Genomic DNA, 13,723 nt, shown 5'->3' on the forward strand with positions numbered 1-13,723 from the left:
AAAAATTCAATATAATGATGAAAACGAAATATGTTCCTAACCATCAAATTAGATTACTGTATAAATTTTACTTTATTTTTCGCCGTCGTTATTTAATAATTTAAAAAAAACTAATTCTGAAAACGTATCCACCCCCAAAGTAGTTTTGAATGTCGAATTTGCGCTCAAACTCAGGATTTACAGATCTTTAAAAAGTGTAATATGTCTCAAATGAATCCGAAAGAAGTTTTCCACGACACTCCATACTCAGTTCAACTACCTTACAGAGCCGGTCACTCCCTTTAAAGATATCCAATTCTAAAGTTTTCAGCTCAGAGTATATTTGTGTAGATATATGTACATACCTACAATATCTCTGTTTGGATGTCCGATCATAACTGAAGATACCATTGACCGCCGATTGCCTACGATTTTGATTGGTAGCACCATTGGTTTAAAATGTCTAAGTTGAGTGGGTATAAGCTGGGTTCCCAAGCTAGTATATTTTACAGTGCATGTTTTCTGTTTAGGTTGTGGTGAAGAATGAGCATGGAAGTACTGAGTTTGATTTCAAGTTCTATGTCACAGTGGAGGGAGGGATGGATTTTAGAGCTATGCTCATGAAGAGAAAAGTTAAACAGAAAAAAGTCGTCGTCAAGAAAATAGAATGGATCGAGGTAATTATTCTTGTAAAATAGAGACAAGGAATATGTAATAATTTTAAATAGATAATAAGCAAGAATAAATAAAGAAAGAAAATGAAAAAAGAACAAATAGTGGAAAATATAAAGAAAGATAAAAAGAAAAATAGAAAGAAAGAAAGAATCAAAGAAAGAAAGAAAGAAAAAAAGAAAAGAAAGAGAAGAAAAAAAAGAAAGAAAGAAAAAAGAAATAAGGAAGAAAGAAAGTCAAAAAAGAAAGAAAGATATTAAAAAATAAAAAATAAAGAAAGAAAGAAAGAAAGGAAGAAAGTGAGTGAGAATAACTAAATTAAATTCTTGTTGTCCTAGAGCCCTGTAGACTAGGAAGTGCAGCAGGGAAAGTGTGAGGAAGTTAGGAAGTGAGAATAATTAAATCCTTGTTGACCTAGAGCCCTGTAGACCAGGAAGTGCAGCAGGGAAAGTGTAAGAAAGTAAGGAAGTGAGAATAATTAAATCCTAGAGCCCTATAGACCAGAAAGTGCAACAGGAAAAGTGTAAGAAAGTAAGGAAGTGAGAATAATTAAATCCTAGAGCCCTGTAGACCAGGAAGTGCAGCAGGGAAAGTGTAAGAAAGTAAGGAAGTGAGAATAATTAAATCCTAGAGCCCTGTAGACCAGGAAGTGCAGCAGGGGAAGTGTAAGAAAGTAAGGAAGTGAGAATAATTAAATCCTAGAGCCCAGTAAACCAGGAAGTGCAGCAGAAAGTGTAAGAAAGTAAGGAAGTGAGAATAGTTAAATCCTAGAGCCCTTTAGACCAGGAAGTACAACAGGGAAAGTGTGAGGAAGTTAGGAAGTGAGAATAATTAAATCCTTGTTGACCCAGAGCTTTATAGACCAGGTTAAGTGCAAAAGGGAAAGTGTGAGAAAGTTAGGAATTGAGAATTTAATTAAATCTTTGTTGTCCTAGAGTTTTATAGACCAGGAAGTGCAGCAGGGAAAGTGTGAGGAGGTTAGGAAGTGAGAATAATTAAATCCTTGTTGTCCTAGAGCCCTGTAGATCAGGAAGTGCAGCAAGGGAAGTGTGAGGAAGTAATTATAAAAGCTCGGCTCTCAGAGAAGGAGAAGAAGGGGAAATGGTATATAAGGAATGCAACTACATTTAAGGTAAAATCTTTTAGAAAAATATTATTATTTTTCAAATTCTGCTCTAAAATATTTAATAAGATTGCTGACCTAATTTCAAGTAAAAAGCTACTATTATATAAATATTCTTCACTTGATTCTGTTGCCATAAATCTGCATGTCACCTTTAGAAATATGTCACAGTTGGAAATACTATATTTTTGCTCAGACGAAGGTTGAAAAGTTACCGTTTTGAATTTGACATGCCTCTCTTTTAAGTAGAGAGAGATCCACTTGAAATTTCGTCAACAGCCCCTTGAAGAGCCTAGCGAGGATTGAGGGAAAAAATTATATTATTCATATCGCTTAACATCACTAAAATTCGTGACATAGTTAAAAAAAATGTGGGAAACTAATTTACCTTGAAATCAGAATTTCGAAGAAAAAATTCGAAATTTCTCGAATCCAAGGATTTTACGCTTGTTAAACATAATTTTTAGATATGAAAATATCCTTGATCTCCTGGGTCGCTGCAAAGTTTACAATTTCAAATATTTTCTTACAAAATTAATCAAATATTTTTCAAGAGATGAAATCTGGGCGTTTAATTCATTTTCAACACTTTTAAAGAAACGTTCTTAATACCTACGACCATTGATTATTTAACAATTACAGACGGGACACTAGATGTCGTCTTTTCAAAATTTAGGGTTTTTTCGTTCACAATAGCCCTGAGGCAGAAGCCCAAAGGAATTCTGCGCAGGCAGCGTTGAATTACAAGTCAAAGATAGAGCATGCGCTACCTGCGCGAAACTCCTTTGGGCTTCTGTCTCAGGGTTATTGTGAACGAAAAACCCCTAAATTATAAAAAAGCCGACATCTTTAGTGTTCTATCTGTTATTGATAATTAAGCTATGTCTACTTTTGATTAAAGGAATATTGAAGATTTTTGAATTTTAGAAAATTCAAAGTTTTTGGTGAAGTTTGAAGCTGGCTTAAAAAATTTCTTTTTACAACAGAATTCTTGTCACTATATTTTTTAAACCTTGTCAATAGATATTCAAACATTATCAAAAAATGTGAACATCATGGATTATGCAAGGATACATGTAATATACTTCTCTGCGTCTTCTTTCCTTCACAAGAGAAATGAGGATATGACTCAATTAAGGTCAAAAAATAGTTTCCTAATATTTTAAAAGGAATTGAGTTTTTGTCACAAACTCTACTTTTCTAATCTCTATATCTTTGCTACCCAATGTCGTAGACCTTTGATATTTCAAACTATGAATTCTTTTAGATCAAATAATCTAAGTTTGAATTATATCAAAGGTTTACATAATCAGATTGTAAAGATATAGAGATTAGACAGTTCGAGCTTGTCACAAAAACTCAGTTCATTTGCGCCACTTTTCTAAAATAGTTTGCGGGTTAAACGCACATTCTCCAGGGTATGAAATTAGGGGGGGTGGACTGTAAACAAGATTAGATATTTATTATTTCTAGGATATTCGGAGCAGTGAGTACGGATTGGAACTGTTTAAAGGTGAGAAGTATGACTGGAGTTTCAAGGAGGACACCTATACCCTGGTGATCAGGAATCCTACTCCAGTAGAGGAGGGAACCTATCAGATAGTTGTCAAGGAACTAGATATGAAGGCATCAGGATATCTTGCAGTTAAAGGTGATGAAATCTTTAATGTTCATCTTTGTCAATTTTTCAAATAAGACTGTAGGATAAGAGAATAAGTCGTTAAGTGTCATTTATATAAAAAAAATATGAAATAATGATGAAATATTTTAGTTTTCTATCTGAAAATTACAATCTGATTTTTTCCAAGAAATTAAGTAATTAATTTACAAAACCTACATGAGCAAGCAAATGGCCGAAATGAAAAGTTTTATCCATCGTTTCAAGGATGAAACTTTTAAGTAAACTGTCGGAATTTGCTTCTCATTTATCCAAGGGTCATCTAAAATTAGACTAAAATCAAAGATCGAATTTTTTCCTATAACCTATTAATTTGTCTATTATTATCCATATTTTATAAATGATAAATTTTCTGCCTAAGAATATTACATTGTTTTCGATGCTAGGCACTTTTAAACAAATAAATCTGTGACCGGACATGATAAAAGTCTCGCGTGCATAATTATATATTTGCTGCAGCTGCGGACCCTGAGTACTGTTTCAAGAAGTTCTTGAAGGATCAGGAGAAAGGTTTAACTGCTCGTTCTCTCAAGCTCACCTGTCATCTGAATACACCTGGAGCTAGAACTAGATGGCTCAAGAATGGAAGTCCTATGACGGTAAATGAAGCTTTTCTCGTTTTTATTTGTTTTTTCTTAAAAACTTTCAATAAAGCTTCCATCATTTCAAAACTGTATTCTTAAATTTTGCTTTTATTACATTTTGCAATATTTTCAATCTAAAAATAAAATGGAAAAACTAAACAAAAAAACTATTGTCCCTTAATTCGAGTTGTCAATAGTTTGTTTTGTTTTCTAGAAATCATATTTTTCAAATATTATTATTTTTAGTTTGACAACAGGATAGAGAGGCAGGATAAAGGAGAGAAGTTAAGCCTTGTATTCCGAACCTGTGAGATGGATGATACAGGAACCTATAGTTGTGAGATCATGGAGTTTGTAAAGAACGGAGAGAAGGATCAGACAGATTGCTGGCTACAAGTCGAAGGTATCTACTTCTATATATTATAAAAAGAAAATTATATTTAAAAAAAACGAAAATTATGGAAGGACAAAACTTATCAGTGGTTTTAATNACTCCATCTTGTTGCATCTATGAGTTTGTTCTATGGCAAATAAAAGGCATCATGATCGCACGTTTTAAGCACCTATTTAAATTAGTCATTTTGCCACATCTTATTAAACATGTTAAACCTCTTTTTAAAGATTAGACTATAGACAAAGCAACATAAATCTGCATTTTACCCGTAGATACATTGTGAAAGTTAGATATTAACAAACTGATAAACCGATAGAAGCAATTTGCTCAGTTTTATACATTCATAACTAAAGTTTCTTAGACAAGATTTTGTAAACTGAAGATTTAATATTTCAGAATATCCACAATAACCACATACATTTACGATTAAACTAAATATTTAATATTTCAGAATATCCACATACTTTTACGAGTAAACTGAATATTTAATATTTCAGAATATCCACATACATTTACGAGTAAACTGAATATTTAATATTTCAGAATATCCACATACATTTACGAGTAAACTGAATATTTAATATTTTAGAATATTCACACACATTTACGAGTAAACTAAATATTTAATATTTCAGAATATTCACATACATTTACGAATAAACTGAATATTTAATATTTCAGAATATTCACACACATTTACGAGTAAACTGAATATTTAATATTTTAGAATATTCACATACATTTACGAGTAAACTGAATATTTAATATTTCAGAATATCCACATACATTTACGAGTAAACTGAATCTATATATAAATTTGGCTTGTCTGTCTGTCTGTTTGTTTGTTTGTTTGTATCCAATAAACGTCAAAACGGCTGAACCGATCGGGCCCAAATTTTTTGTGGGATCTCCCGTTACCCCAGGGAAGGTTTATGAGTGATGAAAATTAAAATAAATTGTGTTTTAAAGATTTTTAATTTGCAAAAAAATTTGAATTCTTGAAAATCCGCAAATTTTTTTTTTCTTTGTTTTGAAATGTAAACAAAAAGAACATGTTCACAATTTAAATAGAAGATGGGCGCGAGCGCCCTATAAGCCTAGAAAGAAGGGCGCGAAGCGCCTTGAATTTCAAGTATTTAATATTTCAGAATATTCATCCACATTTACGAGTAAACTGAATATTTAATATTTCAGAATATCCACATACATTTACGAGTAAACTGAAAGGACAAACTGCAGTCGAACACGACAGAGTTGAGTTCGAGATCGACGTAGAAGCAACAGATGCTGAGGTCACGTGGTTTAGAAACGGGAAAAAGATTACTCCGGATCAGGTTTTATATTATTTTATTATTATTATTATTATCAGGACGGAAGAATTGAGATAGTGGTTGAGGGTAAGAAAAGGAAGCTAGTGATTAAAGATGCACATCTTGAAGATGCTGGAGAGATTACTTGTGCAACAAACAGAGATTCATCTTCATGCAGCTTTCAAGTTAAATGTAAGATTTACCTAAAGGGACTGTTCACGTTATTTCAAAACTATTTAAAGAGTGAAATACTAGGGTTACAACGGTTCCAGATAAAGAGATGGTTTTTACGCGTAAAAGTTTTAGATTACAACAATTTTCATTTGAGACAAACGAAACATTACTCGGACTGTAAACATAATTTTAAACGGACCTCCATTTATAGAAAGGCCTCCTGTCAGATTTACAAAGATAACTTAGCACCTGTATCTGATCAATAGTGTACGTGGAAGATATCGTCGTTTTTCTAGCTAAAACTAAGAGGAGAATTATTCTGAAATTTTCCTCCATTGTTTCTGTAGCAGAAATCCGATATTCTCTTTTACAGAGAAACCAGAATTAAAATTGAAAATGAAAATTTTACAAATTAATCCTTGATCAGTTCGAGGTTGGGAATTTACGTGTGAGAAAAGCAAGTTTATTTAGTTGCATTTATATTTATATAGAAAGGAATTGAGTTTTTGCCACAAATGCCAATTTTATGATACCTAAATCTCAACAACCAGATGATGCATACCTTTCGTATTTCAAACTTACATTGTTTGATCCACCAAAATTCATAGTTTGAAATATCTACGATCTACGATATTTGATTTTAAAGAAATTTGGATTTAAAAATCCAATTTTGTGGCAAAAACTCAGTTCCTTTAAAACAATTTTATTCTTCTCCCCAGCTCTACAGAAAGATGAGCTAGGGTTTAAAACTTGTCAGACTTTAATCTACAATAACATTAAATTTGACGTAAATGACCAATCAAAATATAGCTTAGTCCTAATTAGATTAAACCCATCTTTCGTCATCTCTTTGTGTAGATAGACGTGGGAGCTTCCTTTTTTTCATTTCGTTTTTCCATCGTTCGTTTATCATTTCGTTAATTTTTATTTCAATCGTTAAAAAAATGATTCTCACTGAACGATAATTTTGTAGAATTGTTCGTTCAATTAAATCATTTTTTAGTAAAAAACAAAGTGTTTTTTTTATTTCTCTGAACGATCAAAGTCGTTCATCATCGTTTACAAAAACTTTCGTTCTTTCTCAAAAGTGTTGTTCATAAAAACTATTTCCATCTCTATGTGTTGATATATATATATTTATTTTTTCTGCCTGTAATTCAACCGGATTTGGAAAATGACTAATCATTATTACTATACTTTAATCACTGTGCATACAATTACTGTACAAAGATTAAGATCTAATTCTAATTAATTTGATCGATATATGACAATATAATGTCTTAAATAAAGATATTTATTCGATAAAAAATTCTTTTAAAACCTTTTAAAAAGTAACAAATCTGATCCTTAACCCTTTATTTATCAAGTTGTGTGGGGTGTGACACGAAATGTTATAAATACTTTTTTTCGGAGCTTATGTAATAATTTTGAAATCATAAAATTGCAAAGACATCTTTCAATCAAAAACTTATTACAAATTGTTTTTTAAATTTAATTTTACAAAGGAATTGAGTCGCTGCCACAAACTATTATCTCATATGGTGTAGACCTTTACTATTTCAAACTTAGATTATTTGATCATACAGAATTCATAGTTTGAAATATCTAAGGTCTTTGACATTGGAATTACAAAATCGGAATTTGTGCCAAATACTCAATTTCTTTGCTGGTTTGAAACCTTTATATTTTTTTCTTGTTCTCTATATATTGTTTAACAAGTTTTACACTTTTATATTACATTTCCACTTTTATAAAATTTCCATTTTAATTATGCACATCTAGTTGCCGCTTCTGTAATTATGATAATAAATAAACTTGAAGTGGAGTTCTTCATTCCCGCAGCGGTGTGTTTATTTATTTCAAATTCCATATCATTCCATAGTTTAATTAAAAAATCATTTACAGTTCTGTTCGGTGTAATATGTTTAAATCTATGAGAAATGTATTTGATCCGGATCCATGTAATTTGTCCGTCTAATCTAGATACAGATCTTCGAGTTCAAATTATCACAAAAAAATATTGAATTCTGGGAAAAACTGAGATATTTAATCTAGTTTTCAGCTCTAACGAGATATTGTGAATGCTTATCATAATATTGACATCATTGATGCTTCTAATGATAAATTGTAGATGCTTCTAATAATATAAATATTGTAGATGCTTCTAATAATATAAATATTGTAGATGCTTCTAATAATATAAATATTGTAGATGCTTCTAATAATATAAATATTGTAGATGCTTCTAATAATATAAACATCGTAGATGCTTCTAATAATATAAATATTGTAGATGCTTCTGATAATAGAAATATTTTAGATGCTAACGAGTTCACCAAGGGTCTGGATCAGTTTATTGATGTTGTTGAAAGGGAAGAATATGTGTTTAATGTTGAAGTAAAGGATCCTGGAGCTCCAGTAGAGTTCTATATGAAGGGTGAGAAGGTGAGTAGGTCTGATCCAAGATGTGAATATGTGAACCTCGGAGAAGGAAAGCATCAGCTGATAATACACAGTATAAAGATGGAAGATCTAGGATTGGTAGAGTGCAGAACTCCGTCTAACCGTGGAGATCAAGTTCTTGTCAGCTCAGCAACCTTTGATGTTACAAAGGGAGAAGATGCTCCAGAAATAGGTTAGATAATTCACTGCGAACCAAGATACTCAAACTAAATAATTGAGCAGTGTTTTGCAAATTACTCCTTTAAAGCTTAAGCTATAAAAAAGCTTGTTGCAATGTTAGAATGTATATGCCTAGGGCTAAACGAAAGTAAAAGTGACTTGTTGAGGTAAAACCAAAGCTAAAGCAGTTGCGTCACTTTAAAGTCGAGGCTGTCTAAATATTTGATGAATAACTTTCATATTTGTCTAAATATCAGAGATATTAATCAACTCTATTCTCAAATCTTTCAAACATGAGTCGATCTACAAAAATGATTATTATAGGAACCACTGGCCCTGTGACGGGAATAGCATATAAAGATTGCAACTGGCAAGTTCCATACAAGGTTAGTCCTGAAAACAAAACAAGGATTTTAGGGTCTGATGGAGGAGAGGGGATTAGTCAAAACCTTGTAGTAAAAAGATATGAAAGCAATCATTTTAGAGATCAAATTTAAAGGGACTATTAGCGAAAATTTAAGTGATCCTCCGTGCAAAAACGGAAATGCCCGATTTACAACGGTACACTTAAAAGCTTTATATGATCAAGTATGAATTGGATACTGGATATGCATGTTTTTGTTTATTTAAACTCTTTATTTTCAATTGCGTGTTCTCTGCAATACTGGCTTTTAAATTTCTTACTTACAAATTAGCATTGTAGAGATTCACAGAAATAAACACTTCTAGAGTCGGAAAAACAACGTTATCTTCAACCTTTTTGATCAGATTAAGGTTTCAAGGGTACCATTGTAAATCGGGCATTGCTATCTTAGAATGGATGGTCACATTCATGTTTTTTTTAGATAGTTGGTCATCTACAATCTAAGCTTGAGGTTATAGTGATGAAAGATGGAAAGGAACTGAAGCTGGGACAGGACGTAAACGTTAACATAAAGTAAGTAAATGATGAAGAACGGAAAGGAACTGAAGCTAGGACAGGACGTAAACGTTAACATAAAGTAAGTAAATGATGAAGAACGGAAAGGAACTAAAGCTAGGACAGGACGTAAACGTTAACATAAAGTAAGAAAATGATGAAAAACTGAAAAGAAATAAAGCTAGGACAGGACGTCAATGTTAACATAAAGTATGTTAATGGAGGACGGAAAGAAACTTAATTCAGGACAGGACGCCAACATCAACCTAAAGTAAGTTAATGAAGAGAACGGAAAGAATCTAAAGCTAGGAGAGGATGTCAACATTATTATAAGTAAGTTAATGAAGAGGACGGAAAGGATTTAAAGCTAGGAGAGGATGTAAACATTAACATATTCAAAATTCGGTGATGGTGATGGACCAAACCTCTGTAGAGTAAAAAAAATGTTAGTTTTACATTTATTGAAAATATATTTCGGTCTGGGTTGACCCCCGTCAGTTCTTGAGATTGTTTCTGTCACAAAGATTAAAAACAAACGTCAATATAACCATAAATATGGTATCAAAACATATGAATAAAAAAAATTCCGCAAATGTAATATTAAAGAGGGTAACCTGTATATTCAAAACCATGTTAAAATATAACTTAGTTTGTTGAAAAAAGATATTTAAAATATTTACGCATAGTATAATACAATCTGATGCACTATTATCCTAATTGCTTGCAGTGCACCATTGTGAAAAATAACATTTAAAATAAATAAATAATGAACTAATTGCATAAATTTAAACATGTTTAATTGTTCAAGTCGAAAACAGGTCTGATTAAGAATGTAGAATGGTTAAGGTTAAAATCTGACAAAATCATAATTAGGATTTATTCTGTTTTCCTTCGGAATATTTGGACCGAGTCGGAATATTTCTGTTTTGATAAATTTCTGTTTAATTTCCCTCCTTTGATAGGATTGACTTCGCGTCTCTCAAGGTGACCAGGGAAATGTAGTTTGATGAAAATGTTTGAATAAATTAAACTTGTCTCATTTTGACATTTTCTTTCCACACCTGGCACTCTTTACTTCAAGATTTATCCATTACAAACATTTCAACTATTTATCAGACTACATGGGGGTTTCATAAAAAACATAAGAATTTATTTAGAATTATCAAAAGTCGTCTTGATTTACGGGGCTTACTGGGCAGTGGGCATTCAATTATAAGCATCTGAAAATTTTAAATAATCACGATATTTCACATAATAATTTTTTTAACTTAGGATCTTTCCGCTCAAAGATGGCCTAAGGACCAGAATTTTCAATACTCATTTCTTTGAAAAAATCTGTTATGATTGAATCCCTGAAAATTTAATTGAATTTCCATTGGTTCCAATTTTTCTGAGAGTAAATGATACATTGCTCATTTAGTAGAACCAGATTTTTTTATTAATATTATTTATTGCAGAGGAGACAGTATAGATCTAGCAGTAATCAACCCTAGAAGAGAGAAGAGCGGGGTTTATAAAGTAATACTAAAGAACGCTCAGGGGCAGGATGAACGGGATATAATGGTCAATATCATGGGTAAATATAGAAATATTTTTATATTATAGTTGATAGTATACATATCCTTTACCATCCTAGATAAATATATGAATATCAGATAAACCTCTCCTTTACTATTGTATAGCTAGATAAACATCTCCTATACTGTTGTATAACCAGATAAACCTCTCCTCTACTATTGAATATCTAGATAAACCTCTCCTCTACTATTAAATACCTAGATAAACCTCTCCTCTACTATTAAATACCTAGATAAACCTCTCCTATACTATTGAATATCTAGATAAACCTCTACTATACTACTGAATATCTAGATAAACCTCTCCTATACTACTGAATTTCTAGATAAAACTCTACTATACTATTGAATACCTTAGATAAACCTCTGCCCCCGCAGTTCTGCAAGGTATCTGATGTATATCATGACAACTGCAAGGTTGCCTGGAAGGAACCTGTAGATGATGGAGGAACTGAGATCACCAGGTCAATCTGAAATTTTTTAATCCTTTATTTCAATTCTCCTTTAATGCTTTTATGTGTAAATTCTGTAATCCGTTAATCCTTACATTCTTAATCCTTTCCTTAGTATATTCTTCAAACCATCAATTCTTAAATTGATTCCAGTTCATCAATTGTAATTCTGTTTCTCTGTTTTTCAGTTTCTTTTACTTTTTCCCATTAGCAGCTTACAGCCCGGTCCTTGTTCCAGCAAGTTCTTTCGATCATAATTTCACTTATTAAATATAAATTTTTCGATATTTCTCTTTCTACATTTTGGTTGGTATTTTAAATGAAAAATGTAAAAGTACTATATATACTTCATAAGTAAAAAGATTGTTAAAATAAGACCAAAACGGATTAAATTCAAAATTAAGAAACTTAACGTATCTAGTTCTGATTAGTCTATTTTTTTAATGCAATGGTTTAAAATCTATTTAAATTGATATCTATTCCTCTCTAGTCAACTTCCCAGAGTTACCCAATACCCATATTTTTGTCTATAGGTATATAATAGAAGCTCTGGATAGAACCCTGGGGAATGATTGGCATCAAGTATCTGAACCAGGACCTGGAGATAGACAGGTATACCAAATATATACCTGGAGTCAAGTATCTGAACCAGGACCTGGAGATAGACAGGTATACCAAATATATACCTGGAGACAAGGAATAAAATCATGTTTCCCCCGCAAAAACTCGCATTCTGTAAAATAAAGTTTAGTTTCCGACAACACATATTTATAAACCGATTTTTTTTTCTTTTCTTTTAGGACGTTTCCTAGCACAAAACATTTCCTACAACAAAATTTGTTGCATACAATAACGTTAACAAAAAGAGTATTCTAACGTTTAACAATGAAACTTATTTTGAAGATATGTAGATTGTAGAACAGGTTCTCCTAAAAGCCTCTAATATTCGAATTAAAACAATTCCTTTTTTTACAGAAGAGAATCGATAACCTAGCAAACAGGCACAAGTACAGATTTAGAGTCATTGCGATCAACAAGATCGGACGATCACAACCTTGTGAGATGCTGGGGGACGATATTATGATCAAAGATCCTTGGGGTAAGTGAAGACGTATAAAAAATTTTAAATAATTTATTTTTATAGGATTTTCCTAGAATTTCCATTCCACGACTTTACACGCTGCCATGTTATCAATGGATATTGATTCCTATTCCAATTCCTGTATTCTCGCAACATTTCTTAAAGGAACTGTACACGTAATTTCAAGAGATCCAGAGTTAGCGAAGCGGCAAAAGTAATTCAGTTTTTCTTATTTAAAAAAAATTGAATATTTTCAATTACGTTTTTTCCATACTACAAGAGAGACAAAGACAAGACGATTGGGATTAAGTTAAGGATGAGATTAAGCCAGGGATGAAAATAAGCCAAAGATGATATTAAGTCAAGGATGAGATTAAGCCAAGGATGAAATTAAGCCAAGGATGGGATTTATCCAAAGATGAGATTAGGTCAAGGATGAGATTAAGCCAAGGATGAAATTAAGCCAAGGATGAGATTAATCCAAAGATGAGATTAGGCCAAGGATGAGATAAAACCAAGGATGGGATTAAGTCAAGGATGAGATTAAGTGAAGAATTGGATTTAATCAAGGATTGTGTATTCGCTCTCTAATCTATCTATTACTAGATGAACCTACACAGCCAGGACGTCCTAATATCCTAGACTGGGGTCCGGAGCATTGTGATTTATCCTGGGAACCTCCGGAGTCGGACGGAGGAGCTCCTATTACACACTACGTTATTGAGATGAAGGTATTTGTATTTTTGTAGGAAATTATTCTGGGGACCAAATTTAATGAATTTGAGCGCCTCACTAAACTACCTACTGCCGGTTCAAATTTGAACCACCGATTACAAGTTAAAGATTAAGGAAGGATTTGAATCGGTGATTCTAATTTGAGCCGGTGGTAAGCAGTTCAAATTCAGTAACTTCTTTATGATGTGTTTTAAAGAAAACAAACCATCGGTTTTTATGGCCCAAGTTTAAAATAATAGTTTGAAAAATTATTTCTCCCGTATTCATTAAATTCTACTCTTTTATTTTCCACATTTGTTCTTATCCCCATTCACTTTTCAATATGAATTTGTTGCTGTGTTTCATATTTACACATATATATATTTTTTAGTAAAAATTGAGCTTTTTTCTGTTTTAAAATTAATCATTAAAAGGAATTGAGTC

General features: G+C 31.9%; 1 protein-coding gene across 3 annotated transcripts in view; it reads left to right on the forward strand.

Annotated features, from left to right (window-relative positions):
- Window positions 1–13,723, forward strand: part of LOC111698232 (twitchin) — a 39,663-nt gene that overhangs the window by 4,425 nt on the left and 21,515 nt on the right. For 2 of the 3 annotated variants that reach the window (XM_023468528.1, XM_023468519.1), the window contains exons 5-19: window positions 510–656; window positions 1,667–1,783; window positions 3,248–3,425; window positions 3,912–4,051; window positions 4,283–4,439; window positions 5,625–5,764; window positions 5,800–5,932; window positions 8,235–8,549; window positions 8,861–8,922; window positions 9,382–9,473; window positions 10,913–11,031; window positions 11,391–11,496; window positions 12,018–12,153; window positions 12,460–12,583; window positions 13,172–13,296. In XM_023468528.1, coding sequence (XP_023324296.1) covers window positions 510–656; window positions 1,667–1,783; window positions 3,248–3,425; window positions 3,912–4,051; window positions 4,283–4,439; window positions 5,625–5,764; window positions 5,800–5,932; window positions 8,235–8,549; window positions 8,861–8,922; window positions 9,382–9,473; window positions 10,913–11,031; window positions 11,391–11,496; window positions 12,018–12,153; window positions 12,460–12,583; window positions 13,172–13,296 — 2,091 coding nt within the window. The remainder of the gene's footprint in view (window positions 1–509; window positions 657–1,666; window positions 1,784–3,247; window positions 3,426–3,911; window positions 4,052–4,282; window positions 4,440–5,624; window positions 5,765–5,799; window positions 5,933–8,234; window positions 8,550–8,860; window positions 8,923–9,381; window positions 9,474–10,912; window positions 11,032–11,390; window positions 11,497–12,017; window positions 12,154–12,459; window positions 12,584–13,171; window positions 13,297–13,723) is intronic. The other variant, XM_023468535.1, reaches the window with a different exon arrangement.

This window comes from Eurytemora carolleeae, unplaced genomic scaffold (assembly GCF_000591075.1).
Source record: "Eurytemora carolleeae unplaced genomic scaffold, Eaff_2.0 scaffold40, whole genome shotgun sequence".
NCBI lineage: Eukaryota > Metazoa > Arthropoda > Copepoda > Calanoida > Temoridae > Eurytemora > Eurytemora carolleeae.